Source organism: Globicephala melas, chromosome 3 (assembly GCF_963455315.2).
Source record: "Globicephala melas chromosome 3, mGloMel1.2, whole genome shotgun sequence".
Lineage (NCBI taxonomy): Eukaryota > Metazoa > Chordata > Mammalia > Artiodactyla > Delphinidae > Globicephala > Globicephala melas.
Genome location: NC_083316.1, coordinates 126320821 through 126347941, shown reverse-complemented (window position 1 = coordinate 126347941; position 27121 = coordinate 126320821). Strand labels below are relative to the sequence as shown.

The 27121-nt window shown below is 55.7% G+C and overlaps 1 protein-coding gene across 4 annotated transcripts in view; it reads right to left on the bottom strand.

The window, feature by feature from the left end:
* Positions 1–24983, bottom strand: part of SYNPO (synaptopodin) — a 30460-nt gene extending 5477 nt beyond the window's left edge. The window contains exons 1-2 of one of the 4 annotated variants that reach the window (XM_060296454.2): positions 10494–10669; positions 2297–4635 (exon numbers count right to left, since the gene is read on the bottom strand). In XM_060296454.2, the coding sequence (XP_060152437.1) occupies positions 2297–4635; positions 10494–10569 (2415 nt within the window). In that variant the 5' untranslated portion in view covers positions 10570–10669. Of the gene's footprint in view, positions 1–281; positions 4636–10235; positions 10403–10493; positions 10670–24739; positions 24840–24877 lie in introns of those variants that run through there. The other 3 variants (XM_060296453.1, XM_060296452.1, XR_009563495.1) reach the window with 3 other exon arrangements.
* Positions 24984–27121: the final 2138 nt, after the last annotated feature.

The window sequence follows — 27121 nt, the reverse complement described above, 5'->3', positions numbered from 1 at the left end:
CTCTTAAGGAAGGAGAAAACAGAACATGATTTCCACAGGATTCTGGTTCCCTCAGTGCTGACCCAGGGAAGAGAGAGGGCAGCCCTCACTTTCAAGCCAGCACACATCTGTACCCATGGCAGATCCAGACACTCAGCAGATGCAGGCAGCACGTGGACACACACCACAGGCTCACACGCCGTAACTAAGCAGTCCCACCCCACTTCTCAGGCCAGAATTGGGGAGGAGGGAGAGGGCCCTGACCACCAGCCAGTGAGTGTGGAAGAAAGAAAGAAGCAAGACAGATTTGAGGCAGAGTGTATTGAGAACAGGAGAGAAAACAAAGTTGAGGGAAGAGCTCAGCCAGCCTGATCACAGGAGCTGCAGGATGGAGGGTGGGCTCTTCCATTGCTGGCCCTCAGGGGTAGAAGGGAGCAGGGGTCCGGAACACGGGCTTCACTCTGCCCTGGGAGGGGTTTGGCGTGAAGGAGCCGAGCTCCCTCGCGACTCTCCCATTGCATGCCCCCACGTTCTGGGCAGAATGAACTCACTGGGAAGGCACCCCCTGTTGCCATGGAGACGAGCCGAGAGCTCACGAAAACTGCAGGCTCAGCCCGGCATGGGCACCGCCTCCACCACCCCTCGCCCCTCTGGGGAGCCCAGAAATAGGGCTGGGAAAGAGAAAGTGGGTGGTGCTCGCCCCCGGTCTTGGGAAGCTTCCATCTGAATTCTGCCTCTTGCGTCTATGTTCTCTAACCCCCACAAAGTGTGGTTTTGGGGGGCTGCAGCACATCAAAGGTGTCAGAGGTGGTGAGGATCTCGGACTACCTGACTCAAAACCCTCATAGTATGATGGGGAAACTGAGACCCAAAGCTGCACATGGAGTCCATCTTTGAGAATCCAGATCTCCTAAGTCCCAGCCTTTTCTTCTAAACCTTAAGGTCTCCTTTGTCCCTTCCTTGAGCTGCTGTGCTCCTGCCCCAGCCCTTGCCGTGTTTCCACTGTCTCCAGGCGATCCTGAGCCTGAGCAGTCCCAGCCTAAATTTCTGATCTCCTGGCCTCCTGCTGCAGCTCATTCCAGCCACACCCTCCCAAGGACACCCTTACATCTACTCACCATCTGTCCTATGGCAACTGTCCCATTTCCTTCCCCTCTCTTCCCAGGGAACTGTCTTATCACTTACAGGGCCTTTCTCCCAAAGCACCAGCCTGTCCTCTCATTCCTCACAGATTGTCCAGCTAGGAGGGCCCTCATCGTATAAATGAGAAAACTGAGGCACAAAAAGGGAAAGTGACTTGGCCAAAGTCGCACAGCAAACGGCAGGCTGAGATGCCTCTCTCCTTGCGGCCCCTTCCACTGCACGTAGACGGCTGCTTTCAGTCGTGCAGATCTTGGCTGAGGTTGAAGGCAAAACAGCTGACGGATACACTGCTAGGGGCCTCTCTCCTAGCTGCACACCAACCTCTGCGCAGCCTCCTACAGGGCTCTCTGTCTCTCAGGGGTCCCCTGGGACCTCCCACATCCCAGAACGGTGAGGGCAAGCTAGGTCGAACCAGGACTGAGGTCTGGGATGAACTGCGTTAGCTGTCTCGAAAGTGGAGCTAGATGTTTGGAGCGGGCATGAAGGCAGCTGAGCAGAGGGCCAGGAAGAAGAGTGTCAGACAGCAGTGGTGGGCTGAGTCCTCATCCAGCAGAACCCGAGAGAAGAGAAAATGTGGAGGCCGAGGCAGAGGTCTCTGAAGCAGCGGAGAGGAAACAGTGTCCGGAAGGCAGAGGTGGGTGGAAGAGACAGACCTGTGGAGGTGAGAATCCAGCAAGAGGCAGAGAGATGCCAGAGCTGGGGCCACAGTGAGGACGGCCCCACCGGGGTGGCTGAGGAGGCAGACCCTTGGCTGGCTGGTCCCACAGGCCAGGGCAGGCTCTGTATGCTGCAGAAGCCCCTCAGCAAGACGCTGGCATCCCTACAGCTCACCAAGGCCAGGTGAAGCCCCCCAGCCTCGTTAGGGCCTGCCAAGGGAGTTCTCTCTCCGTGACCCTCCTCCCCCTGCAGTGGCAGACTTCAGATCCCTCAGACATGGAGTCGAACCACTCTGTGGTAGGGAAGGGGCGGCTGCAGCTCAGAGAGGGGAGGTGACTTGCCCGATGTCACAAAGCTAGCTGGTGGCAGCATCAGCCCTTGAGACCTGAGTCCCCATACTCCTGACTCAGCCCTGTGCCACTTCCTGCTCTCCATCCAGCCCTCGGAGAGTGGGCTCTGACAGGCAGCGGGATCCCTGTGGGGTCCATTACTTGAAGCAGAAGGAAGGCTTCCACACCTGAGCCTCGATCCCGGCATTCCGGGTGGAGAAGGAGGGCCTGGGGGCTTGCTTGGCTCGGGGAGACCACGCCCTGGAGGGAGACACGGGCGAGACATCACTGCTGTAGGTAGGGCTCAGGGCAGTGGGCTGGAGGCCATCCTGGCCGGGGGAGGAGCGGGAGGGCCGAGGCAGGGCAGGCGACGGTGGGAGGGCCGCCTTGGGCAGGCTGGGCGCCAGGTCCAGGGAGCTCGGCTTGGCAGGCGAGGCGGCTGTGGGCGAGGACTTGGCAGGTTCCTTGATGGGTGAGAGGACAAAGAGCGAGGGCCGCAGCTGGCAGGGCGGCTGCCTGGAGGGCTCTGGGCGCAGGACCCCATTCTCAGGCAGGTAGCCGTGATAGAGGGAGGCAGGTGGGGTTCGAGCGGGGCTTCGGGACGCCACTCGGAAGCCGCCGGGCGCGTGGGTGGGGTACTTCCAGCACGAAGGCAGGGACATGGTGGGTGAAGGGCAGCGGGCCCGTTCCGCGTGGCCCGAAGACTCGATGACGTACTTCTCCATGCGGGACTGGCGGCGGGCGTAGAGCTCGGCCCCCTTCCCAGAGGCCTCAGAGAGGTTCTGGTTGGGTTTGGGCTTGGGCTTGGCCTGGATACGCGGTGACTTGAGGCATGAGGCCCACTCGGGGACAATCTCCTCGGTACCTGCGGGGCTGGCCCTGTCCCGGGGTGCGGGCTCCTGCTGGAAGTTGGAGGCCTCGGCCCCCAGCGCGAAGGGCTCCTCCTCCACGCCCATTTCCCCCTGGTCCCTCTGCCTCCGCTTCTCGTCCGCTGTCTGTACCAGATCCAGCAGGTCCGGATTCGGGGTCACCTTGGGCTTCTCCACGAAGGTGAACATGGATTTCCGGCTGCCCCTGCGGGCCATCGACTCCTCCAAAATGCCCGTCTTGCTGGCAGGAACTGCCTGGCCCTTTAGATGAGAAGGCTTGGGGTCGGAGCTGGGGTACAGGGCAGAGTAAGAGGGGGGAGACCTAACCCGGGAAGTCAGGGGGGCTGTGGACAAGGTCTCGGCATAGGTTGGGGGCGGGGTGAAGTTCCCCAAGGGGCGTCTCTCCAAGGCGGGGCTTCGCTGTGCCACGGGCCTCCTCTCCAGCATGGGGCTATGGGACATGATGTGTCTCTGTGGCCGAGGGCTCCTGTCTGCCATGCTGGGGGGCCGGGGAGCGGGACCCTTCTCTCCAAGATGTCGTCTCTCTACCATGGGGCTTCGTTCCATCTGGCTCGTGCCGCCCGGTGCCTGAATCCCAAAGGGCCTGGCCGTCCTGTTGACCACAGATGGGGGCTTGGCCAGCGTGAGGTGGACCTCGCTGTACAGTTTGGTGGGTGTGGTGGCAGCTGCCCGCCCGGACATCTCTTGTTCTGTGGATGCCACTGGGGCACCAAGCTGGATGTCAATGAGCAGGGAGCTGGACATGAAATCTGGGGCTGGGGACCTGGAGCTGGAGATGGGAGTCACTTCTCTGGAGAAGGTGCTGGTGGTGGTAGGTGGAGCCGATACCTTGTCAATTAGCAGGGTGCTGGATCTCACCTCCGCGGCTGGCTCCTGGGGTTGCCCACCAGCACACGGGGTGCTGGGTTTGAAATCTGGCACCGCACCCTTCGGCGGGAGCTGTGCCTGTGAGGAATTCTGCTGGACGCTGGACAGTGGCAGGCTCTGCGGGGTGACAGTTGCCGGTGGGTTCTGATCGACATCTGTGGCGGGCAGGCTGTGGTTGCTGTTGGAAGCTGGCGTGATGAGCGTGGCGCCGGGTGAGGGAGGGTTTTGGCTGGCATCTGTGGCTGGGCTGTGGACCTCCGCCAGAGGTGGAGTTGGGGGTGTCTGCTGGGCTTCTCGGTTCTGGGACAGGTGGAGCCCATTGGCCGTCAGCAGGGCCGCGTTCTCCTTTAAATAAACCACCAGTGGTACCTCCTCTTCCTCACTGGCCACCTTCTCCAGGTGCCGCAGCAAGTTGGCTTCCTCTGAGGAGCCCTCCATGCTGTGACCAGGGACCCCTGTGTCAGCGCTCTGGCAGGCGGGGTTTCTCGGAGGGCCTGGTTCAGGGAGGGAGGTGGGACTCAGGCTGAGCCCTGGGGCATGGCCTGTGGGGCTGGCGGGGGGCACCCTGAGGGACTCCTGGCCGGGCTTCTGTCCCCTCTGGCCGTGACTCTCCAAGGTGAACTCGTTCACCCTCTGCCGGCGCCTGTTGAAGAGCTGGACGCCGCGGGAGTTGGAGCTGGGAGGGGTGGTCAGCTGGGCTGCGATCTGCTGGCTCCTCGCCTTGGCCTCTTTTAGATCCTTCTCGGTGAGGCTAGTGCTCCGGCCCAGCGCTGCAGGAGGGACAGAGGCCGAGTCAGCAAATGGGATTGCAGAGCCACAGGGGTACACACACAGACAGACAGATGGTCACCCATGCCCCACTACAGATGGCCTTTTCCTCCGGAATTTGATCTTTACTCACCGTGTCCTAGAATCTCTTCATAAAGATCCCTGACCCAGCCATCATGGCCCAACTCAAATAGCCATGTAAAACCTCCCCTGATTACCCTTTTAGTATTAACTGCCCCCTTGTTCGGATTCCCGCTGAAGGTTGTTGACATGGCACTTTACCAAACTCAGCAAGAACACCTCACCCTAGCAGTCAAAGCCCCACTCCATCTCGGACTCATCTTGCGCCACCTTTCTCTCTCACTGGGCTCTTCCTGGCTGGCTTTCTGTTCCTTGAAAACGCCAAGTGTGTTCCTGCCCCAGGGCCTTTGCACCTGCTGTTCTCTCTGCTTGGAATGATCTTTTCCCAAGTGGCATTCCATGTTGGTTCCTCATCGCTCAGGACTCACGTGAATGTCACCTCTCTGGAGGGGCCTTCCTCTATAATCAGCACCCCCCCCAACCCATCTCTTTGTTTTGTTTTCTTCATAGCATTCAAGACAATTCAGTATTATCTTCTTTACACGTTTCCTTGTCTATTATCTGTCTCCCTCACCTAGAACGCGAGCTCTAAGGGGGAACTGAACTTGCTTGACTTGTTCATCCCTCTAACCCCAGCCCCTAGAATAGTGCCTGGCAAAAAGTGGGCACTCAGGAAGCATTACTGAGGGCATGAATGAACCTGCAGGATATTCATATGCCTAAGTGCATATCTTAGGGCCCTTTACACTTTCAAACTCACAGTATAGTCATTTCTTAACACTGACACTTCCTCTTTTTAGAATAGGTAATACATTTACATGGACTAAAAATTTTTTTTAACTTAAAAACCTAAAAAAGTATACAGTAAAAAATGTCTCTCTACCTCTGTGTTCTCCACACCACAAATCAGGTAACAACTGTTAATAGTTTCTTCCAAGTCCTTGCAGAATGTCTTACCATTTTCATTTAAACAATCATTGAAAAATTCTCATACTTTAATGTTATAAAAGTAATAAATTGGGCTAATTTCAGCAGTGACTCTACTAGAACATTGCATTACCTCATTTTATCCTCACAAGAACACTAGGACACAAGCATTACTTGCTCCCTATTTTACAGAAGTGGAAAATGAGGTCTAGAGACTTGTAAGTAACTCACCCAAGATCACACAGCAAAGGGTGGCAAGGCTGGAGTCAGATCAGAACCATTTCTCTCTGGGTCCACAGTGCATGCTCAAGCTGCCTGCTTGTCCCAAAGGTCCCTTTGGGACATATAGGGGACAGAGTCGGTGGGAGTCGGGGTTCAGTCTGGGGCTGCAGGCTAGGACCGGAGTCTGGGGCCTGAGGTCAGGGATCAGACTGGGGGTCAGGCCCTATTAATCTGTAAGTTGACTACAGGCAACCATTTCTTTCTATATCACCAGTGCCCAGCTGGCACAGAGTCAGTGTTTAATTTGTGCTTATTGAATAAGGAATGAAGAAATGGACGCATGAACAAATGAACTTACGGACAGATGGATGGGACAGCCTGTGGCCGGGCTAGCAGCTCAGTCGGTGGCTGGGAAAATTCCTCCCTTTGTCACCCCACCCCCATCGAGGGAAGCTAATTAGTTCTAGAGGAATCTGACCCTGCCCTTCCTCCTATCTTGCCCTCATTAGCACTGGCCATGACATGCTGAGTGGGTCTCCAGGGACAGTTTTTCTAGGCATCTTGCCAGCGAGGCTCAGAATTCATGGACTCTCAGAGCTGGGAGGGCCCCTATAGAGGAGCTGTTTCACTACCACCCCCATTTTATAGATGAAGAAACCAAGGTTCGGAGAGCGGTGCAGGGTAGAGCTCACACTAGGTTCAGCGGGGAGGCCCACATAGGACAGAGTGGCTGCCGACAGCTGCTTCACTGGGACCAGGCCCAGCAGCCACAGGCTGTCTGGCCCCAAGCTCCTTCTTCCCTCCTCCCATCACGACCTGGCTCCCCACCACACACACCTGTGGCCACAGGTCCAGAACAGTGACAGCACACAGCCTGGCCCATGCGTCCCTGACGCCTGCTTCCTCCTGGTAGGGCTCCTCTCCTGCCTGGATCACCCCATGATGAAGGCTTTGGGGGTTGGGCCAGGCTGCTCCCCTGTGGGGAACTTAAGTAGGGGACAAGCCAGCAACACAGGAGGAGTTGCTCAGCTCATGTGATGTCCATCTCCTCTGGTCTGCTTAGAAACCAAGCCTCCCGGCCCAAATCCAGGCTCTGCTATTTGCTAGCTGTGTGACCCTGGCAAGTTACTACATCTCTCGGGGCTAGCTTCCTTAGCTGAGAAGAAGGTAATAAAAGCACTGACAGGGGCTTCCCTGGTGGCGCAGTGGTTGAGAGTCCGCCTGCCGATGCAGGGGACACGGGTTCGTGTCCCGGTCCGGGAAGATCCCACGTGCCGCAGAGCGGCTGGGCCCGTGAGCCATGGCCGCTGGGCCTGCGCGTCCGGAGCCTGTGCTCCGCAACGGGAGAGGCCACAACAGTGAGAGGCCCGCGTATCGCAAAAAAATAATAATAATAAAAATAAAAGCACTGACATTAGGGTTAGGAGGCTACACTGAGATCGTGGATGCCAGGGGGGTTACTGTCATTCAGCCCAAGTGGAGAGGACCGAGGGCTCATGCTACTCTGGGATGGAGTTGACGGTGACCCCACGTGACACCCTGGAAGGGGTCAGCGCTTCTTCTAGCAAAGGAGATTCACCCTACAGATCATGGTCCTGAGAGGGGTGACTGTCTTAAGGTCACCGAACAGGGGATTCTAGAGTTATTGGGAGGCAGGGATCATTGCCCCAAATCACAGAACCTCAGAATCTCAGAGATGGCTGTCACCGGGTCCAATCCCCCACACAATTCCTGCGTCCCTAAAGCCATGTCCCTGCGTGTACACGCCTCTGTTTATACCCTCAACTGACAGGGAGCTCACTACCCTGAAGATGTACCTTCTGCTAATTAACATTCTTTCTTTAGCTATAAAGTCACTCCTCATGTTAACTCCCACCTCTTGACATGACTCTGCCCCTCACTGCCACACAGATAAAGAGCTTTCTCTTTGCAACCTGACAGCCCTGCAGAGACTCAGGCACAAATCACATCCCCACGGGGCACGGTCAGGATAAACATCCCTGGTCCCACCAGTGGCTCTTATGACACAACTGCAGCCATCGTAGCTCACATAGATTGGGCTCTTACTGTGTACCCGGCTAGCGGGTCCCCACCGTGCCAGGCTCCTAGAAAGGGCTTCAGTGTTTGTGTAACTCAGACCTCCCAAATCCCTGCACTTTTCTCTTTTCTCTCTTCGCCTCTCTGCTTCAGTCCTATCCCAAGGTTGGTTCTAAGGGCCATGGGGCTAGAAAATGCTCCAGTGTCAGAGAGTGAAGGGCCCTCGGGGATAAGCTGGCCTGGGAGGCTTTAGAGAGGGAAGGGGTTGCAGAGGAGGCCATGGGCCAAGACCTGGTCTGCTGACCCCCAGCCAGGCTGGGAACGTTCCCCACGCTGTTGTTCTGAGACAAGAGGAACCCAGCAGAAAATGCCAGGGGGTGAGAGAGCCCTGCCTCTGAGGGAGCTCCCGTGCCCCCCATCCCAGCCTGCAATGACTCCACGGAAAAGGAATTTGGCAGGAGGCTTGGACCAGACCCAGCCAGCAATCCAGATGACTTTTGCCACCCTGCACAAACAAAGCTGGGAGAAGGGGGGCTGGGCCAACTACGGGCATCCCAGAGTCCCCCACTGCAGGGTACTGGGGGTGGCAGCTCCATTCAAAGTTCCCCAGACTAGGGAACTGCCACCTCTAGGGATGCCCCAGCCAGGTGGGTCCAAGATTGTGGTCCCTGGTGTCAGAGAGGCAAGAGGTGGCCAAGGGCCACAGGGGAGAGGCCCCTTGCTGAGCCCCCAGTCTGCTTGGCTGCAGCCTGCACCTGTACAAGTCCTAACACCCCCTCTTCCCTCAGCCTCTTCAGGGCCGGTCCTTGAAAGCCCCACCCTGGACAACGGGTGAGGAGCTCTGAAGACCGGCCTTCCAGAGATGGAGGGGTGAGGGCAGACTCAAGGAGGAGCTGCCCAGCGTCAGGAGACCTGGGTCCAACAGGGTTAAATCCCTAAGTGGGGAAGGGGGACAGGAAGCCCTGAGTACAGCCCTTCGAATGAAGATCGCAGCGGGTGCTATAATTAGCGAGCCCTCACTACTGCCCCGTAGAAAGTGCTGTGCCACGCACTGTAGCCCCATCGTCTTGTTCGATCCTTCCGATGACCCTAAGAGATAGGTACTAGCGCTCTTCCCAGTTTGCAGATGAAACCAGAGCTCAGAAAGACCTGCCCGGGGTCATATGACTTTTAAGTAGCAGAGCTGGGATTCAAAACTCAAAATCTGGCTTTGCTGAATCTCATTTCTTAACCACCCTGCCTTCCGGATCCTGACTCCGGTGGGAGGGGCACCCACAGAGACTCTGGTGCTCCTGGATGCTGGTCTGAAGAGCCCTCTGTTTCCACATCTCGTGATCAGTGCCCGCGGCAGTGCCCTCGCCTCTTCATATTCAGCTGCCCAGAGCAACTCATGCTTTGTCGTCCTTCTTCCTCTCGGGAGAAGAGCTGATAAACGCATTGTGACTAAGGTAGAGATGACTGCTAGGACATAAAAAACTAGTGGAGTAGAAAGAGCACGGTGTGGGGAGTCAGGAGACCTGAGTTCAAGTGGTGCTCAGGCAGGGTATATAAGCCCTTTCTCCCACTCCATTACTTCTGTAGGCAGCTGCCTGTTCTGCCGGCCATCAGGCCTTTTGGACAGAGGATCCAGAGGAGGGAGGCAGGGCAGGGGAACGGAGGCCAGAGCAGAAGGTCAGGACAGGGAGAGAATTCAAGGAAATTCTTCTTCACACGGCTGCCGTCAATGGGAGTGCCCAGGGCCCGGGCAGGGTGGAGTGGGACAGGGAGCCAGAGGTAGGAAGAGAGACTGGCTGGAGACGGCCCATTGTGGCTGCCTGGGAGTCTTGGCAACGGGACAGGTAAACAGGCTGGGATAACTGCCCCCCTGGTGGGGTCAGGAAGGAACCAATGGCTGGCTGCTGCACAACCTCGGCCTCAGCCGGGGGCAGGAAGATGAACTGGACCTGAGTAATGGCCTGACTACCTTGCCAGCCCCTGCCCCGCATCCTCCCTGCTGAAAGGAGGAAATGACACAGCCTCCTTTCCCTGGGGAGTTCTCCATCCATGCCAAAGTCCTGGTGAGTGCAACCTGCCTGAGTCCCAGCAGACTGCCAGGCCTCCTTGCAGAGAATAATTCATACCAAGGTGGGAAGGACTGCCAGTCACGGGAGATGCACAGGAATGGAAGTGAAGAGCCCCAGACCTAGCTCCAGCCTGGCCACCCACCGGCCGGCAGAAGTCACGGCACGCCTCTCCCTTAATGCCCAGCGGGAACTGAGACCACAGGAGGATGCTGTACGCCCTAAGTTACACACCCCAAACCACCAAGGCACCTCTGGGTGCTCGCTTTACTCACTCCGGCTGGGTCCTCCCTGCAGCCCAGCTTCCCTCCGGATGCTGAGCCGGCCTTGCTTCTCAAAGCCTCCGCGAAAGGCAGCCAATCGACTAGCTGACACAGAGGAAAATCCCACGTTGACGGCAACGCGGAGGAGCTGGATGTGACTTCTCTCCTCCACAGATGACTCAGCCTAGCTCTTTATCAGGAAAACCGATTTCGCAACAGCCTTTTAAATGGTCCCTCCGCCCCCAGTCTCTCCCCCGACAATCTACCCACCCCACGCTGCCAGATCCGTCTTCCTCCTGCCTGGCTCCACTCTGTGTTGGGGTCTCTCTCCTCCTCTCCAGGACATGGGGGCTCAAGCAGCCAGTCCTCGTCCTGGCATTCATGGTCCCTGATGTCAGAGCTCGCTCACCTGCTCCCTGCGCCCTCAGCAACCGTCAGAGGGAGTCCAGCGGCTCGTGGTGCCACGCCTGCCCTGCGAGTTCCAGCCTCCGCTGTGGGTTTGCGCCCATCTGTCCACCCGGAACCCGTCTCTGTCTCCTATCCTTTCTACACGCTCAATCCCCAGATCATCAGTGTTTTATCTGCACCGCTTAATAACCTCATCACTTGGCATATTATTTGTTTTAGTCAGAGTTTTCACCGGGGCGTGCTCACCACATGCCCCATGCCAGGCCCTGGCTTCATTAACAGCAGCCAGGAGGTCAGCAGTCCCCTCATCTCCATGTTAGAGGAGAAACGGGCTCAGAGAGGTGAAGTGACTTAAGTGGTACAGCTAGCCAGAGGCAGAGTTGGGATTCGAACCCAGGGTGGCCCCGCACCCAGCCCAGGACCCATCACATGGGCCCTGCTGCCTCCTCCCAACATCTTGCTTTGCAGCAGTCAGGGTCTGGGTCTTATCTTCCCCCAGAGAGTGCAAGAGCCGGGGGACAGGGCCCTCAACTGCTTCCGCCTTGTCCCCTACACCTTCCCCGGGGGCTTGCAGAAAGGATGGAGTCAATGAAGATGACAACAGCCAACACATGAGGAGCTCCAGATGCTGCCAAGCTAAGGGTTTAGCATATATTTTCTCACTGAATCCTCACAGCAACTCATAAAAGAGGCCCCCTTACCTCTGTTTTATTGATGAGGAAAACGAGACCCAGAGAATTAGCCAACTCACCCCAGGTCTTACAGCCAGCAAGGGACAGGCAGAGCAGAGCTGGAGCCGGGAGTCTGACTGATCCCAAGCCTGGGTCCCTCCTTCTGAAGAGCTCAGCCCACAAAGCACACTCACTTTCCCACCTATTGTCCCAGGCCCAGCCCAACTGCCACTTCCTCCAGGAAGCTTTCATCAATCCATCCAGACTCCTCGATCAGTGCCCCTCCCCTACTCGACCGGGCCCAGGGGTCTCGCAGCAGGAGCAGGGCTTGAAGGAAACAACGGGTTGAGGAAGCTCAGGAGCCAAGGCCCAAGGGGAAGGAGGCTGGGACTGGCCCAACTCCTGGTATCTCCCTGACAGGGGTTCAGGATCATGCAGGGCAGGGTGGGTGGGCTAAGTCAGGTCGGCATGGGTGTTGGCTAGCAGGTATCCCTGTAGGCCACAGGCACTGCTCACTGCTGGCTGACGAGGGCCCTGCTATGCGGTCCTCCTCTCCCAAAGGCCGGGAGCCACCACCTTCCTCCTGCCTGCTCTACTGGCCTAAACACTAATCTACAGTTAGGTTTTCAGGGACTTGGAAATGGTGACCCAGAGAGAGGCAGGTTCAGTTCCAGGTGCACAACAAACTGGAAGGGGCTGGTTCACCGGGAGCCGAGTTCAGACCCAGGCTCCCACCTCCCCCAGTCCAGCCCTGGTAAGCCAGGCTTCCCCCGCGACCCCCAAGCCCTCTCCTGCTGCATCAGCCTCCATCATCCCAGCCCTGGGAGCCTTGAGAGTACAGAAAGGACTACCACACCCTACCCTTCCAGAGAAAACAGTGAATCCAGGAGACGTAAAGGTGGTGAGCCAGGGCGGGAGAGAGAGCATTTCCCCTAAACTATGCCTCTGCCAGGAGCAGGGCTGAGCCTAGTCTATCTCAGGGTCCCCAGCACCCAGCCCAAGGCCCTCGACAAAGATACAGCCCTTCCTCTTGGCCCTGGGGCAGCCTGGGGCTGGAGTTGGTCCCATTCTCTCTAAATTCCCCAGACTCAGCAGAGGCCGTCACCCAGGAGGGGTTCACTAAGTGTTGACTAAACAAATGACTGAAGGATGAGCACTCCCACAGTCCAAATCTACCTTCACATGTCACTCCACCATTCACCCCAGGAGACAAATTCTCGATGTGTCTAGATCCCAGAGTTATGGAGATTCTAGGTCAGAGATCTAGAGGGTGGTTCCTCGAGGAAGGGGAGACAGGAAGGAGGGAGGTAGCAACAAGACTTTGGGTGAAGAGGGAGATGAAACCTCAAATGGCAGTGTTAGATCCAAGAGGCAGAATATTCCATCGAGTGCCAGGAGAATACAGAGCTTAAGAGATAGATGAACGAGGATGAAGAAATCTGGGAAGTCTTCCTGGAGGAGGTGGCATATGCCCTAGGTCTTGAAAGATGGAGATGTGGAAGTATTTCAAGCAATGGGACAGGCCAGTGGAGGCTGGAAGGCTCAAGGTGGTCCCCACCCCATCCTCTACACCCCTCCACTCACACCTCCAGTCAAGACAGCTGGAAAGGAAGGCACCTCTGACAGAGGAACACGTCCACCACTGGGCTTGCCCAGAAGCTAAGGGTGACTGGGGTGGTCCAGGTAGAGTTCCAAGGGAGCTATGTACATGGGAATGCACATGCCTAGAGCTCAGAAGCACCGTGGTATCTGCCCTGGGCCTCCGGGTGGGTTACATAACCGCCCCACCGGGGCCACAGATTCAGCCAGGACCCTCCTCCGCCTCCACCTCCCCAGCCATCTGTCTCTGCTGCTTCCCTCTCATAGAAGAGGCCGCTGCACTGCCCAAAGCAAGGCCAGCGCCCTGTGGTAAATTCCCCACATTCCTTCCTCACAGAAAAATAAATAACGGGGAGAAAAAAATGCTGGAGGAATGATAATGACGGCCCCAGCACGCTGCAGTCCCAGCTCGCCTCCCCACCCTGTAGAGCAGAGCCCCATCCTGGGCTGGGGCGGGGATGGGGACGCTGCTGCTTCTCCCTGAGGCATCCTCACTGCCAGGCCCCGGGATAGACGAGCTGCCTGCAGCCCCTCACCGCTCCCCCAGGCCTCTCAACCCTCTTTTGTTCTCAGGGTCACTCATATCTGCTGAAGAAGGTGCTGGGAAAGGTGCTGAGAATCTTTCGGTTGTGGCAGGTGACCTCCGAGGGCAAACTCGCCAGAGGCTGGGCGCCCTTCACTTTTACTACTCAGGTTGTTGTTTACTGAGCGCCTCTTATGTTCCAGGCATTACTACATTATGTTTTGATTTATCTTTGCAAGCTGTGAACTGGAAGTACTGTCATACCCATTTTACAGATGAGGAAACTGAGGCTCAGAAAGGTTTTATGATTCGCGAAAGTAGTTTGGCCAGTGAGTGGTCTACCCTCTCCACTCCTGCCTCTTACTCCCATATCTATTCAGCCTGTCTGTCCTCCCCCAGACAGCCCTCCTTTACCAAATCCAACCAGAGGTGCAGCCTGTTCCCTTCCCACGTCCTGCTCAACAAAGCATCCTGTGCGGGCTACCTTTAGTAAGTCACCTCACCTCTGAGTCTCAACTTCCTCATCAGTAAACCAGGGATGATTATAGCTGCTTTGCAGAGTCACTGCTGAGCAAATGAGATGCACAAATTATTTCTATAGCATAAAGCATTGTGCACACCTGAGGGGGATTTAACTTCAGCCTTTTGCACAAACCTACCTTTGTATAACTGTACCAGGCTAGGGCGCTGTCTGTCTCCCTCCCTTCTCCAGCCCTCTCTGGGGCTGTTCTCCCTCTTCTGCTCATAGTCAGGCACAGCCCAACCTTCCCCTCCCCCTCCAGCATCCTCTCAGCAAGGGAACCCCAGTGTCAACCTCTAACTAACTGTGCTGTAGCAGGAGAGAACCAGGTTTGAATACCAGGTCTGCCTCTTACTGGATGTGAGCACCCAGGCCCCCTTGGATGGCCCCAGACCCAAGACTCCTGGGAGGGAAGGTATGGCCAAGGCTCCCACCACTCAGTACGCAGTCTGCAGCCAGGAGGGTGCTGTGGTCCTGAGCGGGCAGGAGGCTACCGACCCTGCCATCCCCTCATGCCATTCGCCGGTTACCAGGCATGTGTGGCTCCCCTCCAGCTGGAGGAGTCTCCAGCCAGAGGGAGGCTGAACCGTCCCCTTGTCCCTCAAACTGCAAAAGGAAAGCAGGCTGGAGGTCAGGGGATTTGGTTCCAGTCTGTTCTGTCACAATATGGGTGAGATGCTGGACTAGTTCCTGACCCTCTTTGGGTTTCAGTTTGTCCATGTGTTTGTTTCAGAGAAGGGATTGGCCTGGACCAGTGATTCCTAGAGTGTGGAACCCCCACACCTCTAGTGGGAGCAAAAGGATTTAAGTGGTACCCTGATACTTAATAACATCTTACTAGTTATGTAAATTTCACATGTGTATTAGAAAAGGAGGATAATAAATCCATCAAAGGTACAGTACTGCTTAGGGAGAGGTAAAAGTGGATATTTCAGCAACAAAAGTTAGACAATTTAAAGAAAACAAGTATAGGTCGTGTATGAACTCATTCACTCAACTGATATTTATTGCACACCAACTAAGGGCCAGGCACTGTTCACAGCCATGAAGAGAAACAGATAAAGCCCTGCTTGCATTCTAGCACGGGAGCCAAAAAATAAGACTATTTCTATAATCTTATTATCTTATTATATTATATATCTATAATCTTATTCTATTCTATAATAAATTCTGTAGAGAAAAATAAAGCAGGGGTGGGAGATATACAGACTGCACAGGGTGGGGAGTGGTGTGCAAAGGTGAATAAGGTAATCAAAGGAGGCATCACTGAGAAGTCCCATCGGAGTGAAGAAGTGAAGAAGGTGAGGGAGTGAGGCTTGTGCATTTCTAGGGGAGGAAAGACCAGGCAGAGGGAACAGCTAGTGCTAAGGTCCCTAGGCAGGCTCGCACCTGGCAGGTTGAGGATGGTGCACGTGATGTGGAGGTGGGACATGAATAAGGAAACCAGCTTCTCTAGTGGTCTTTCTAGTGGCCTGCAGGGTCTCAGGGATCCCCCTGCATTGCAACCATTTGTGCCTGTGCGCACACGCACACACACACCCCCTGCAACACGCACATTCTGGACAGCTCCCTCATGCTGGTGAGAGCCTAGCCAGCAATAGTATATCTTCCTCTGCACACACACCCACACACAAAGGTGCTCTTTGCGTGTGCACCGGTAGAGGGGGAAGAACCTACACACCCGTGTGTGCACGCATAGCGCCCGTCGGTATGCATGTGGAGACACACAGGTACTCAGGTGGCACACTGACGCAGATGCACATGCAGCGGGTACACACCTTATGAGCGGACATATGTGTCTCCCTCCTGCCAGCCTGCCCTGTCTCTGAGTTACCAGACCACCCTTGCCTGGAGGGCAAGTGCCCCGATGGCGTGGTTTCAAATTCACTTCTCCGTATCTCTGCACCTCAGTCATGGTTTCCCATTTCCAGGGCTACATTAAAATCGGCCACCTGCTGCTCAGATGTCCCAAGGGAGCACGTTGCTGTAGAGCATGTCCCCTTTTCTACCCCTACTGCAGTTAAATAGAAAAGCCATGGAAAATGCCTAGCCCAGCACTGTAAACAGGATCAGCCGCTACTGGCATCATCGCTCATCACAGTCATCCGCATCCTTGGCTTCATGCCTTTAGGGAGCTCAGGGGGCAGCTGATGAGTAGAAGGAAAAGGCCAGACTGCGAGCTTCAGGCCCGGGTTTTAGTTGCAACCTGGTCTCCAACACATCGCGAGGCCTCAGGCGAGTCCTGTCCCCTCTGGCCCAGATCGGAAACCTGTGGGTGCGGCAGAATTTCTCAGGGAGTGTGTCCAACATGCCGATTCCTGGGCTCCGCCCCAGACCCAGGACCACAGAATATGCACGTTAACAGTCTCCCTGAGGGGTTCTGAAGCACAGCTAGGTTGGAGACCCAGTGGGCTTTAGAGCTCATGATTTTATAAATGTGTTTATAATTAAATGAACATATAGGGAAATGCTTGGAACATAGGCTGGCAGATAGACCCACGTCAACAAAAAATAAGTGAGAAAATATATTTACATAAGTAATTCTATGTACTGCTCATACACCATCCTTGAACATGCACACACGTTTATAGTTTTCCTAGCAGCTTCACATCCGTCAGAGAAAGAAGTAGAGCAGGGATTGTGATGCTATTTTAAAGACTAGAAAACTGAGGCAGAGAAAGGTCAGGGGGCCTGGCCAGAATCTCACAGAACACAGGTCTTTGGCTCCCAGCCAGAGTCCTTGGGCCAGCTTCGTTAGATGCGCCACCTCGGGGCCTTGTCACAGCCCAGCCCACAGTGTGCACTGTGTACACAGCAAACACAGTCCTTCCACTCCAGGTGCACTGACTTTTCCAGTCACTTGGGGTTCGCTGACAATGGGACAACCTCAGCCGGTTAATTTCCTTCCAGCTGAAATACCCTTCTCACTGGGTAGGGCAGGGGCTTCCCAAAGCCCTTATGCTCCATGCTACCGTTTGATCTGGAATGGTGTTTCTGTTCCAGCCAACCTGAGTCCAGATCCCATCTGCGCAGATCACTACCTTGTATATGCTAAGCCTCAGTTTCCTCCTCTGCGAAGGGGTCTCCTAATTCCTATCCTTCGGGGTGATTGTGAGGATAAGGTCTTTTGTGCAAAGTACCCAGCATCTCGCCTAGTACACACGCTTCTGCAATGCTGGAGCGCCACTAACTTGCAGGCTAAAGTATGAGCTCCTGGAAGGCAGGAACCCACAAAGCGGTCATCAGGGCACCCACACCTACCACGTGTCATAGGCTCGATTAATACGCACCCGAATGGGTGAGAAATGAGATATCGTCTCGAACTTCTTCCTGATCGCAGCTCATCATTGTCTTTCATGACCCATTTCCCAGCATGGGGGCTGGATGCACAGAGCAGAGATGCTCGGGGCCAGAGGGATGGGTCACGGGTCCTGGGAAGACACTGATGAAGGCCGCTGGGGAGGGCCGTGTTCTGGGAGACCTGAGTGCAATCCTGTTGACTCAGAGGCATAAATAATGCACTAGCACATTCTCTGCTCGCCATCCTGTCATGCTAAGAATAGCACCAGCTACCCTTTCAGGGATTTCTCAGGGAAGAGAGAGGAGGACACCAAGATGGAGACAAGCAGGAAAAGGCATCGCTAGACTGTGGCCCATCAGGCGTCCTTTCTTCAGGCCCACCTTTCCAAACCCATCAAACTGATGACCCTGGAGGTCTGAGCTGAAAGGGCTCCTGGGGGCACCTGGTCAGGAGAGGCCTGAGGAGACGGGGCACCACCCACCCTCGCCCACTGGGGCTGTTTCTTTTCCTCCTCCCTTCTGATGCCCATCCCAATAAAGCCCGTGCCCCTAGCCCATACCCCACGATCCCCACCCCCAGTCATGTGATGAACAGAGTGAGTGGTTCCCCTCTTAATGTGTTTTCATCTGTAAGACTTTGGAGAGAGAAGAAGATTCTATAAGCTTTTGATTAAAAAATTTTTTTTAAGTTGAAAAATGACTGACTTAGCGCTTCTCATACTTTAATGTACATATAGTAGTTACTCAGGGTTGTTGTTAAATTGCAGATTCTGATTCAGGAGGTCTGGGGTGCGGCCTCAGAGTCTGCATTTCTAAGAAGCTTCTGGGTGACGCTGACATTGCATACATGATTGCCATACCATGAGTACAGAAAAACTAGAGTATTTCCCTATAAACTAGATGGAGAAACCGAGGCCCAGAAAGGAAAAGGGATGTGCCCGAAAGCACACAGCAGAGCTAGGCTCAGAACACAGGCCTCCTGAATCCTCCTGGGGCTTGGTCCTAGAGGGGCTCTGGGGTTGAATGGAGGTGGCTGGAGTGGGACAGGGGACAGACAGCAGTTTCAGGCAGCAGGAGTCGTCCGGGGGGCGGGCCTTCATTCAGCCAAAAGCTGAACCTCCTGGGGTCCACAGGCTCCCACAAGCCATAAGAGGAAATAAGAATCCACCGGAACAGAGGCGCTCAGCTGAAGTGACTGCAGCCCCTTGCTCAAAATCATGCCCTCATCAGTTTGCATTTGAGGCCCGAGGGGCTGGTACCCTCCTGGAAGGCAGGATGAAACAGGGGGCTATTAAAATGCAAACAAGATCCAGACAGAGGAAGATGAGGTCTGAGCACTCTGCATTCAGTCATACTGAGAAGTGGCTGGGGGAGTGCGCGGGGGGGCCCACTGCACTATCAGGATGGGCATCGGAAGGAAAGCAGAAAAGAAAGGAGGCAAGATCAGCCTCTAAGACCAACACTAGGAACAGCTCCTCCTTCCTAGGCTTGGCCTCAAACCCCTTTGCAGGCTCCAGGCCCTGCATGACTAGCCCCACTGCCCCTCCATGCCAGGCTGCAGCTCCCCTCGTGGTGTTTGCCCTCCCTACACGCCAGCCACGCTGGCCTTCCTTCAAGTGCTCAGACAGGAACCAAGCACTTCGCACCTCAGGGCCTTTGCACTGGCTGCTGCTTTTGCCTAGAACCCTTTCCTCCCATACCCCTCAGTTGTCCCTTTCTGGCCATACTTCTCCTTCTTCAGGGATGTTTACAGGTCTCAGGGAGGGTGCGCCTATCCTGGGAGGTCACATTCCTCTGCCACGGCACCCTCTATCTCTCCTCCAAACTCTCATGAGATTTGTAATTCCATCGTCATTTGTTTTAGTGTCAGTCTGCCCTGCCCCATGGTAAGGAGGTCCCGCCGGGCAGGGACCTTGGCTATCATTTCTCTGCTATGTTCCTGCCCCCGTGCCTAGGCCACAGCTGGGCTCAATAAACATTTCCTGACCGAATGAGGGAATAAATGAATAAAACCAGTGCTGACATCTACCTGCATGTTTCCCAGTGACCTCGCTCACCCTGGAGAAGCTGTAAAGGACCAGGACTTGCAAGATTATGTGGGTCTAACCCTCTGCTCTGCTACGCTCCAGATGAGTGGCCTTCACAGGTCATATCACCTCTCTGAATGGGGAGCGCTGTTTGTCGGGTCTAAATGAGAGGTAGAATCTGGGAAAGGCTCTGAAAGCTAGAAAGAGCTTTAACTGGTAGCTCTACTCATCCATGTTTGAGGCCCAGAGAGGGAAAGGGCCTCATTCAAGGCCACACAGCCAGTGTGTGGTGACGCCAGACCCCCCGTGGCACAGCTTAAAGCCAACAGGCCCACCCAGACTCAGTGAGGGCACCATCTGGCTGGAGGCGGGGCAGGGGTGGAGGAGGAGAGGAGAGGAGGTGGCTGGGAGCATCCAGCCTCAGGCCCAGAGCCAGGGGTGGGGTGGGCGGGGCCCCCAGCAGGAGCCCTGAGTGGGGCCTGGCAGCTGGGCATAGGGGAGCCAACTGGCTCAAGCTGGGTGGTGGCAGGCCTGTTCCGCATGCGTGTGACGGTCTATTTTTTAATCAGCGCCCTCCCCATCCCCCAACTTCATGTGCCCTCCTAAAGGGTACATATTAGGAACCACGTCCTGGCTGAGACCAGGGGCCACCTTGGAGATTGGTGGGAGGGTCCCCAAGTCCCATATCGTCACGAAACCCACAAGTCCTAAGCAGCCCAGAAGGCAGTACAGGAGACTCAGGGAGGCTGTGTGGGCTTGGGCCTGTCCCTGGACTCTCTGACCTCAGTTTACCCCGTCCGTACAGTGAAGAGAGTCATGCCAGACTCCATGACAGTTTATTACAGCTCAGGCTCTTGGGATCCACTCAAGCTTCACGACACTAATGACGCTCACTTGTCAGGCCCTGGCAGAGCCTCCTTTGCCCACAGCATTCCCAGGGCACACATGATCCTCCCTGACCTACTCCCAGGGGATGAGGGGAGAAGATAAGAGGCTGAGCTGGCTCAAGGGTCAACCTCAGAACCCCAGGCCCCAGACCCAGTGAGGCTCCCCCTTCCAGCACCTGAGGGGCAGAGATGATGAGGATCAAAGGGCAAAGAGGTGTGTTATTAAGCACGTGGCTTGGCCCCTCTGAGCCTCTGGCACTCCACCTAAGGCAGGAGAGAGCATGTTGTGCAGGAGTTAAGCACATGGGCTTAGAGGCCAGACTGCTTAGGTTTGAACCTGGCCAGTTACCACTGTGTGACCTTGGGAAGCTCACTTAACCTCTCTGTGCCTCAGTTTCCCATCTGTAAAATGTTGATGATAACAGGACTTACTTCATAGAGTTGGTGACATGTAAAGAACGTAAAACACCCTGGCACATAGTAAGTTACCATAAATGTGAACTATTTTTCAAGAACTTTGGCTTTTACCTATCGAACACTCTTTGTCTCCAAAAGATTTTATTCCAGAGGACGACATGCAGGAGTCTCACGTCAGCCCACTCTCCTGCCCCTTCCTGACCCACCCTGCTAACCACCCTTCCTGCCAGCCCAGTGGCTTTCGCGTCTGTTGAGCTCTTTCACATTCACGATCCCCTTATATCCTTCTTAGTCCATTTCATAGTAGCTCAGACCCAAAGCCTGAGCCCCAGAGGAAGCAAATGATTTGTCCAAGACCACCAGCTTGTTGGCTAAGGCTGGAGGTTCAAGTATCCATTCCTGAAGCTCGATCCAGGCCCTTTTCCACCATACTGTGCCCATCCTCCCACTATCAAACCTGTTCCTGGCTAAACGTCAAAAAGTAACATATACTGAGATATGAGTCTTCAGCGAGTGTCCCTCTTCTCCAGGGCTTGCTATTTTAACAGAGATCAAAACATTATAATACTATTTAATAGGTAATAGTTATTTTTATCATCTCATTTAATTTTCAGAACAACAGTACAAGGTAGGGTCTGTTATTGTTTCTATTTTATAGATGAGGAAACAAAAGCCTAGAGAGGTTATATAACACACTCAAGATCTCCCAGCAAGCTGGGGAGAGAATCCAGGGGTCCAACCACAGGATCTGTGTATTAGACACGCAGGAAACAGCTAGCACAGGAGTAGACCGAATTTTGCGTCACCTGCAGCAGCCCTGGGAGGCTGGACAGAGAAGGGTAGGGTAGGGTAGGGTCAACACAGCACTATACTATACTGCCTCACTGAGTGGAAAAGATGAAGCTAGGATGATGGAATTTCAGGCAGCGGCCAGTTGGTAAAGATTTCATTTCGGAGAGAGAGGGCTTTTGTGAGCCTCTGGAATTACAGGGCCTGGAGGCTGTCCCCACATTGACTTCTCCTCTGGCCACACTGGGTAGCAATTGAGCCACAGTGTCCAGGGACAGTTCACAAAGGACTCTGAGCGCGCGCCACACACACACACACACACACACACACACGCACACACGCGCGCGCGCCTGGTAGAGCCCAGCTGCCCCTGTGACCCGATCACAGGCCTGGGTTCCTTTGGGTGGACAGCCTGAAGCCCTGAGGAATGAAGGCATTTTCATAACCTACAGCCAATGCCCACCCCACTCCCTTCCCCCAGCTCTTAGTTTAGACCTTTCACCAGCCTCTGAAACACCCTTTCTCCCAACCAAATCCCTCCCATTCTTCTAGACCCAAGTTCTGGACATGCCAACTCCACAAAGGCAGCCATGACCACACCTTCAAATAACATTCAGGGTGTTGATCCAACGCCACCTCCAGAGAGAGGCCTTCCCTAACCACCAAGACAAAGAACCCCTCTAAGTGCTCTTCATCTTAGCAATGTGGCTTTTTGTTTGTTTTTCAGGCTACTTTTATCTATCTGAAACTATCTTGCTGATTTCTTTGCTTCCCTTTCTCTTGTCTATTTCCCCAATTAAAGAGCAATCTTGAGGGCAGGGACCAGCCTATCTTGTTCACTATTGTAACCCTACTGCCTAAGGATCCACGCACCCCATTGCTAGACAGGGACACTGAGGTCCATAGAGGGCAAGGGATTCACCCAAGGTCATACAGCAAGCAAGTGGCAGAGGTCGGTCTAGCACATGCAACTCTGCACTACGGCCCAGAGCACTTGGCCTGTCCCCATCCCCACCCCACTTGACCCTCTGTTGGCCTATCTTGTCCCTGCCTTCACACTACAGTGGGGCCAGAGCCTGCCAGTCCTTGACAACAGCGTCCCTCCACTGCCCCAGGGGCCTTTGGTGCCCCATTCTGGGCAGCCCAGCCTGCTTCCCCCTCTGTCCCTCCCTTCCTGGCATCAGCATCTCCGATGAGCTCATGTCTGGAGGCCTGGGAGCTGCCCTGAAGGAAAAGGTGCCTCCCAGGCCGGGCCCCTAGGTCTGGAGGTGTGTTCAGCCTTGTGGGATAGCAGCCCTGGCGGGTGGAGAAAGTGTGATGACCCCTGCCCATCCCAGCGCCCAGGGCTGTGCAGTGGGCTCAGGGAGACACGTGTCATCCAGGGAGATAGAGCACGACTAGGGGTAGAGAGGAGATGGAGAAAAGGTTCCTCCTGTGCTTCTCCCATCTCTCCAGGTGCTCCTCTGCCACACTGGCCCCTCCTGCTTGTCAAGGAGCTGCTCTGTCCCAAGGAAAGGGGGCTCCACTGCCTTCTCCTCACAGAACCACCCTGAGCAAATCTCTTCCCCTCCCCAGCCTCAGTCTCCCCAACTCTAAAATGGGGAGATTAGATAAAGTGCTGACTGCAGAGGCTAGGGATCAGTTGGGAACCAGGCCCCGAATGCCACAGGATTTTTTTCTTTTTGCTTTATTATTTTTTTTTTTACCTTAGAGGAAAGGCAACAGATAACAAGGGAGGAAAGGAGTTAAAAGGCCTTATTTTAATAATGTAAATGCTGATTCCAACCACAGTTTAATTTAGGTACTAGTCTGGGGGCGGGGAGTGGGGGGAGCCGTTTCAAGGCCTGCAAAGTGGCGATGGGGAGCCAAGGTAGCATAGCAGCAAACAGTTTGCTTTTGGGAAGTTCTCTGAATATCAAACCAGAATGATCCTAGTCCGTTCCCCTCGTTGTACAGATAGGAGAGAGAGGAAGAGGCACCAACCCAAGATCCCACAGGGAGACGGAGGCAGGTGTTCCCCCACCTCCCAAGCAAACAAAGTATTTTCACCTCCCTTGAGGTCCCATTCCACTGCCTGAGATAACACAGCAAAGCACTGGGAGGAGGACATCAGTTTGTTTGTGGTGCTGTCCCCCAACACAGGGTGGGGGCCAGGCCCGGGGGTGGTGACAGTCAGGCTGGCACCAGCAAGGCTCCCAGCCCCCTACCCCAGCATACCCTGGTCCCTCTGAGCAGCATCCTATCTCATCCTAATCGTGCAACATGACAGGGCTGGGACAACCTCCAACTGCTACTACAGCCACTACCAGTGCTGCTGTCTCCAACGCAGTTAGCCCCTCAGGGGCCACCCGCCCACCCTCTCACTGGGAGCCAGAGAGGGCAGGAGGCTTGCCCCAAGATCACAGAGCAAGGTGGTTTACTCCAGTGCCACCTGCCACTCAGCGTAGGACGGGGACTGGGGCGCGTGCTGCTTCCCCACTGGCTCTTGTCCCTGTGAACAACCCAGGCATGGAACACGCGAGGTCCTGTCCCCATCCAGAGTTAGCCTATAACTTGGGGTGGAGGTGGGGAGGAGGGAGACCTTTTCTCCCGAGTTCTCAGAAAGGTCCTGTCCGGGCTCTGGATGGAACCCCCTGATTCCACGGTGTAGTGGTTAGATAGGAGCCCCGCCCTTCACCTCTAGGGCCTCCGCGCTCACCTTGGCAGACTGGGCAAACTGAGAATGCGGTGTAGAGTCCTTAGGACAGGTCCCCCTCTCCCCCACAGGCACTCAGGAAAGGCCTCGATTTCCCCAGGTGGGGCTTGCGCCGGTGATCCCCGCGGTCTGCGGGTTCCGCGTCCTGCGTGCCTCGCCCGCACAGCCGGACCCGGGCGCCCCGCCCGCGGTAAGGGGTGAGGGCCCGGGCCCAGCACACGCCGTTCCCGCTGCCCCACAGGCGCCCATGTTGGTCAACCCCCGGCAGAACCCAACCCGCCACTTCCCGGAGTCAAGCCGTTTCCCCCTTCCCCAGAGCGGGCCGGGGGGCGCAGACCTCCGGCTGTCGCCCGCCCGCCAGCCCGCGGCTGACCCGGCCGCGATCTGCTTGCGGGCTGGGGCTCGAGGGCTGGAGCTCCCACGCAGCCCGGCTTCGGGGCGCGCTGCTGAGCTGCCGCGGAGCTTCGAGATTTCCCCAGGTCCCCGCCTCCACCCCACCGTACAGGTGGGGAAACTGAGGCCCAGAGTGTAGCAGCGACTCAGCCAAGGTCACCCTGCGTGTGGGGACTGGAGCCCAGACGTGCCACCTCCACATGGGCGGCGCCTAGACCGGCACAGGTGGGAAGGGGCGAGGCTCGCTCGGCACCGGCACCCCTGCCCGGCCGGCGCCCCTCACTCACCTCCAGCCTCCGCGCGCGGTCCCCGAGCTCACCGGCGCCACCACCTCCGCGCACCTGGCCACGTCCGTCAGCGCACCCCGCCCCGATCGAGACCCCCGCCGACCCCCCCCCCCCCCGCGCCTGGCGCCCCCTCCTAACCTCCGCCACAGCCCACTCCACCGCCTAGCAGGCTGCTCCGGGACCGGGAGCCGGGAGGGCTGGGCGGGCTGGCGAGCCACGCTCCTGCCGCTCGCTCCCCGGGGCCCTAGCGCCGCCCTTCCCGCCCGCCCCGCCCAGCCCTCGGAGGTGCGACTCCCTCCTCCACGGGCTAGGCCTCCCATGTCCCCTCCAGTCCCCTCTCTCTGCCTCTTTCCTCTCTCTCCCTGGCCTCACTCTCTGCTGCCTGATTGTCTGTCTCTCTGTTTCCTCCTCAATTTTTGTGTCTCTCGATGGGTCCCTGAATCCTTCTGCTTGCTATTTCACTCAGTTTCTTCATGTCTCTCCCATCTATTTCATGCCCCCCTCTTTTCTCTATCCTTCCCACTAACCCCATTTTAAGTCTGTCTTTGTGAGTCCCCATAACTAACACCACCTCCCATCTCCCCAGCCCATTTCCTTTCAGACCCAGATGCAGTACCCTCTTAGACCCGTCCTCTCCCTTCTCAGCCCCAGTAACTAGAATAACTGTCTAGGACTTAGGCAGGTAGGACTGCCTAAGTAGGCCTTGGCAAATAGAGGTTGAGGAAGGTTGTCACCTCCCAGGCAGTCTGGGGCCATCCACTGTCTTAACGAGTGGGCCAGCAACAACAAGGGCAGTGACGTTCAGAGCCCCATGGCAAGGGTCATTGTGCATCAGAATCTAGTGGGGATGCTGTGAAAAGTCAAGATTTCCACAATCACGTGCCCCCTCCCAGTGGTGGAGGGGCTAGCAATGGGCTTGGAAACTGGGCTGATAAGAAGCACCTTTCACGCCCCCAACAAAGCACGTGGAAAAACGCTGTCCTGGGTTTTCACCGAAGTTTCCCTGGGTTCCAAGTACCCCACCCCTTTAACCAGGGTGGTTCCACTTTTGTGTCCTTTATATCAAGGTTCTGTGTTTAGATTTCTGCTAGAGGAAGTTAGAAATGTGCTGATGTAAGCCCACTCACCCAAGGTTCTGCGAAATGCAGAGGTGTAAGTGGCCTGGTTTTGAGACGTCCCCTGTCCCCAGTGGGTGGGCTTAGAGTGCATGGGGTCAGGTGACAGAAGGGACAAACCCTCCCTGGCTGCTGACCTTCTGCTTGGCTTCATGGCTCCAGAGAATCCCTCTGACCCGGTGGCTGCCCCAGGTGACAGTGGGGGGGTGGGGGTGGGCACTGAAGGGGTCCTGGGGATTGGCATCAGGCAGGGTATTGCCTGCTCTGTGAGTGCACGTGCTATAGCCCAGCCTGTGAGAAACCAGGAAACAAACTGTGTGGGAGAGAGAAAGAGAGAGAGAGAGGGAGGGAGGCTAGGATTACTGTGTGGGTGGGTATGAAAGTGAAAGAGATGGGGGAAAGGAAGGACAGAAAGTGGTTCGGTCTGTATGTGGGTATGTGACAGTGGGTGTGCAGAGTGGATATGCCTGTAGGAGAGAGTGTGTGCATGCAAGAGAGATTGCACAGTGTAGGTGTGTGAGCAAAAGAAAATGGAGAAAGGAACATGCTTTTAACCTGTACCTAAGGGAGGGAATATGTGTGCTTGTATGTTTTCAGGTGGGACTGCTATGTATGCAAATCTGACACATGTGTCCACATGTGAAAGTTAAGCATGCATGGATGAGGGGGGCATCTGTGGGAGGGTGTGTGCCAATGTCTACCCCATGCACGGGTGTGTTGGTGTCTGAGAGCATGCATGTGTGTGCATGTGTGTGCAGTTGTGAATATATACACATGAGCATTTGCATAAGAACATGGTGTGTAGATGTCATTGTGCATACACGTGTGTTTGTAGGGAGTGTGAGCGAGTATGCGTGGGTACACGTGTGAGGGCTATGAGAACCTGTGAGCCCTGCTCCTACACCATCACCCCTATTAGAGTCACCGTGGTCGGGGGGTGGGGGGAGGGAGAGTGGGCCGCACCTTGCCTTTCTGTCTGCCCTCTTTTCCACGGGCCTGAGGAGCAGGGGCCTTGTCCTTGGCCCAGGGATCAGCTCTCATCATGGGTGCTGACTCCTCTGCCTCAGCAAGATAGACATGGCCAGGGGCCGGGCTCCTCTGACAACCCAGATCCACACCCCCATCTCCACCCCAAAGGCTTGGAGCAGTGTCCAGTAGAGTTGGAAAGGTCTCCACATTCTCCAGATAACCTGGACCTCCAGAACAATGGCCTGGAGAGGAGGGAAGGTGGGAATCCCAAAGCCAGGGGCAGAGGAGGGGCTGGATT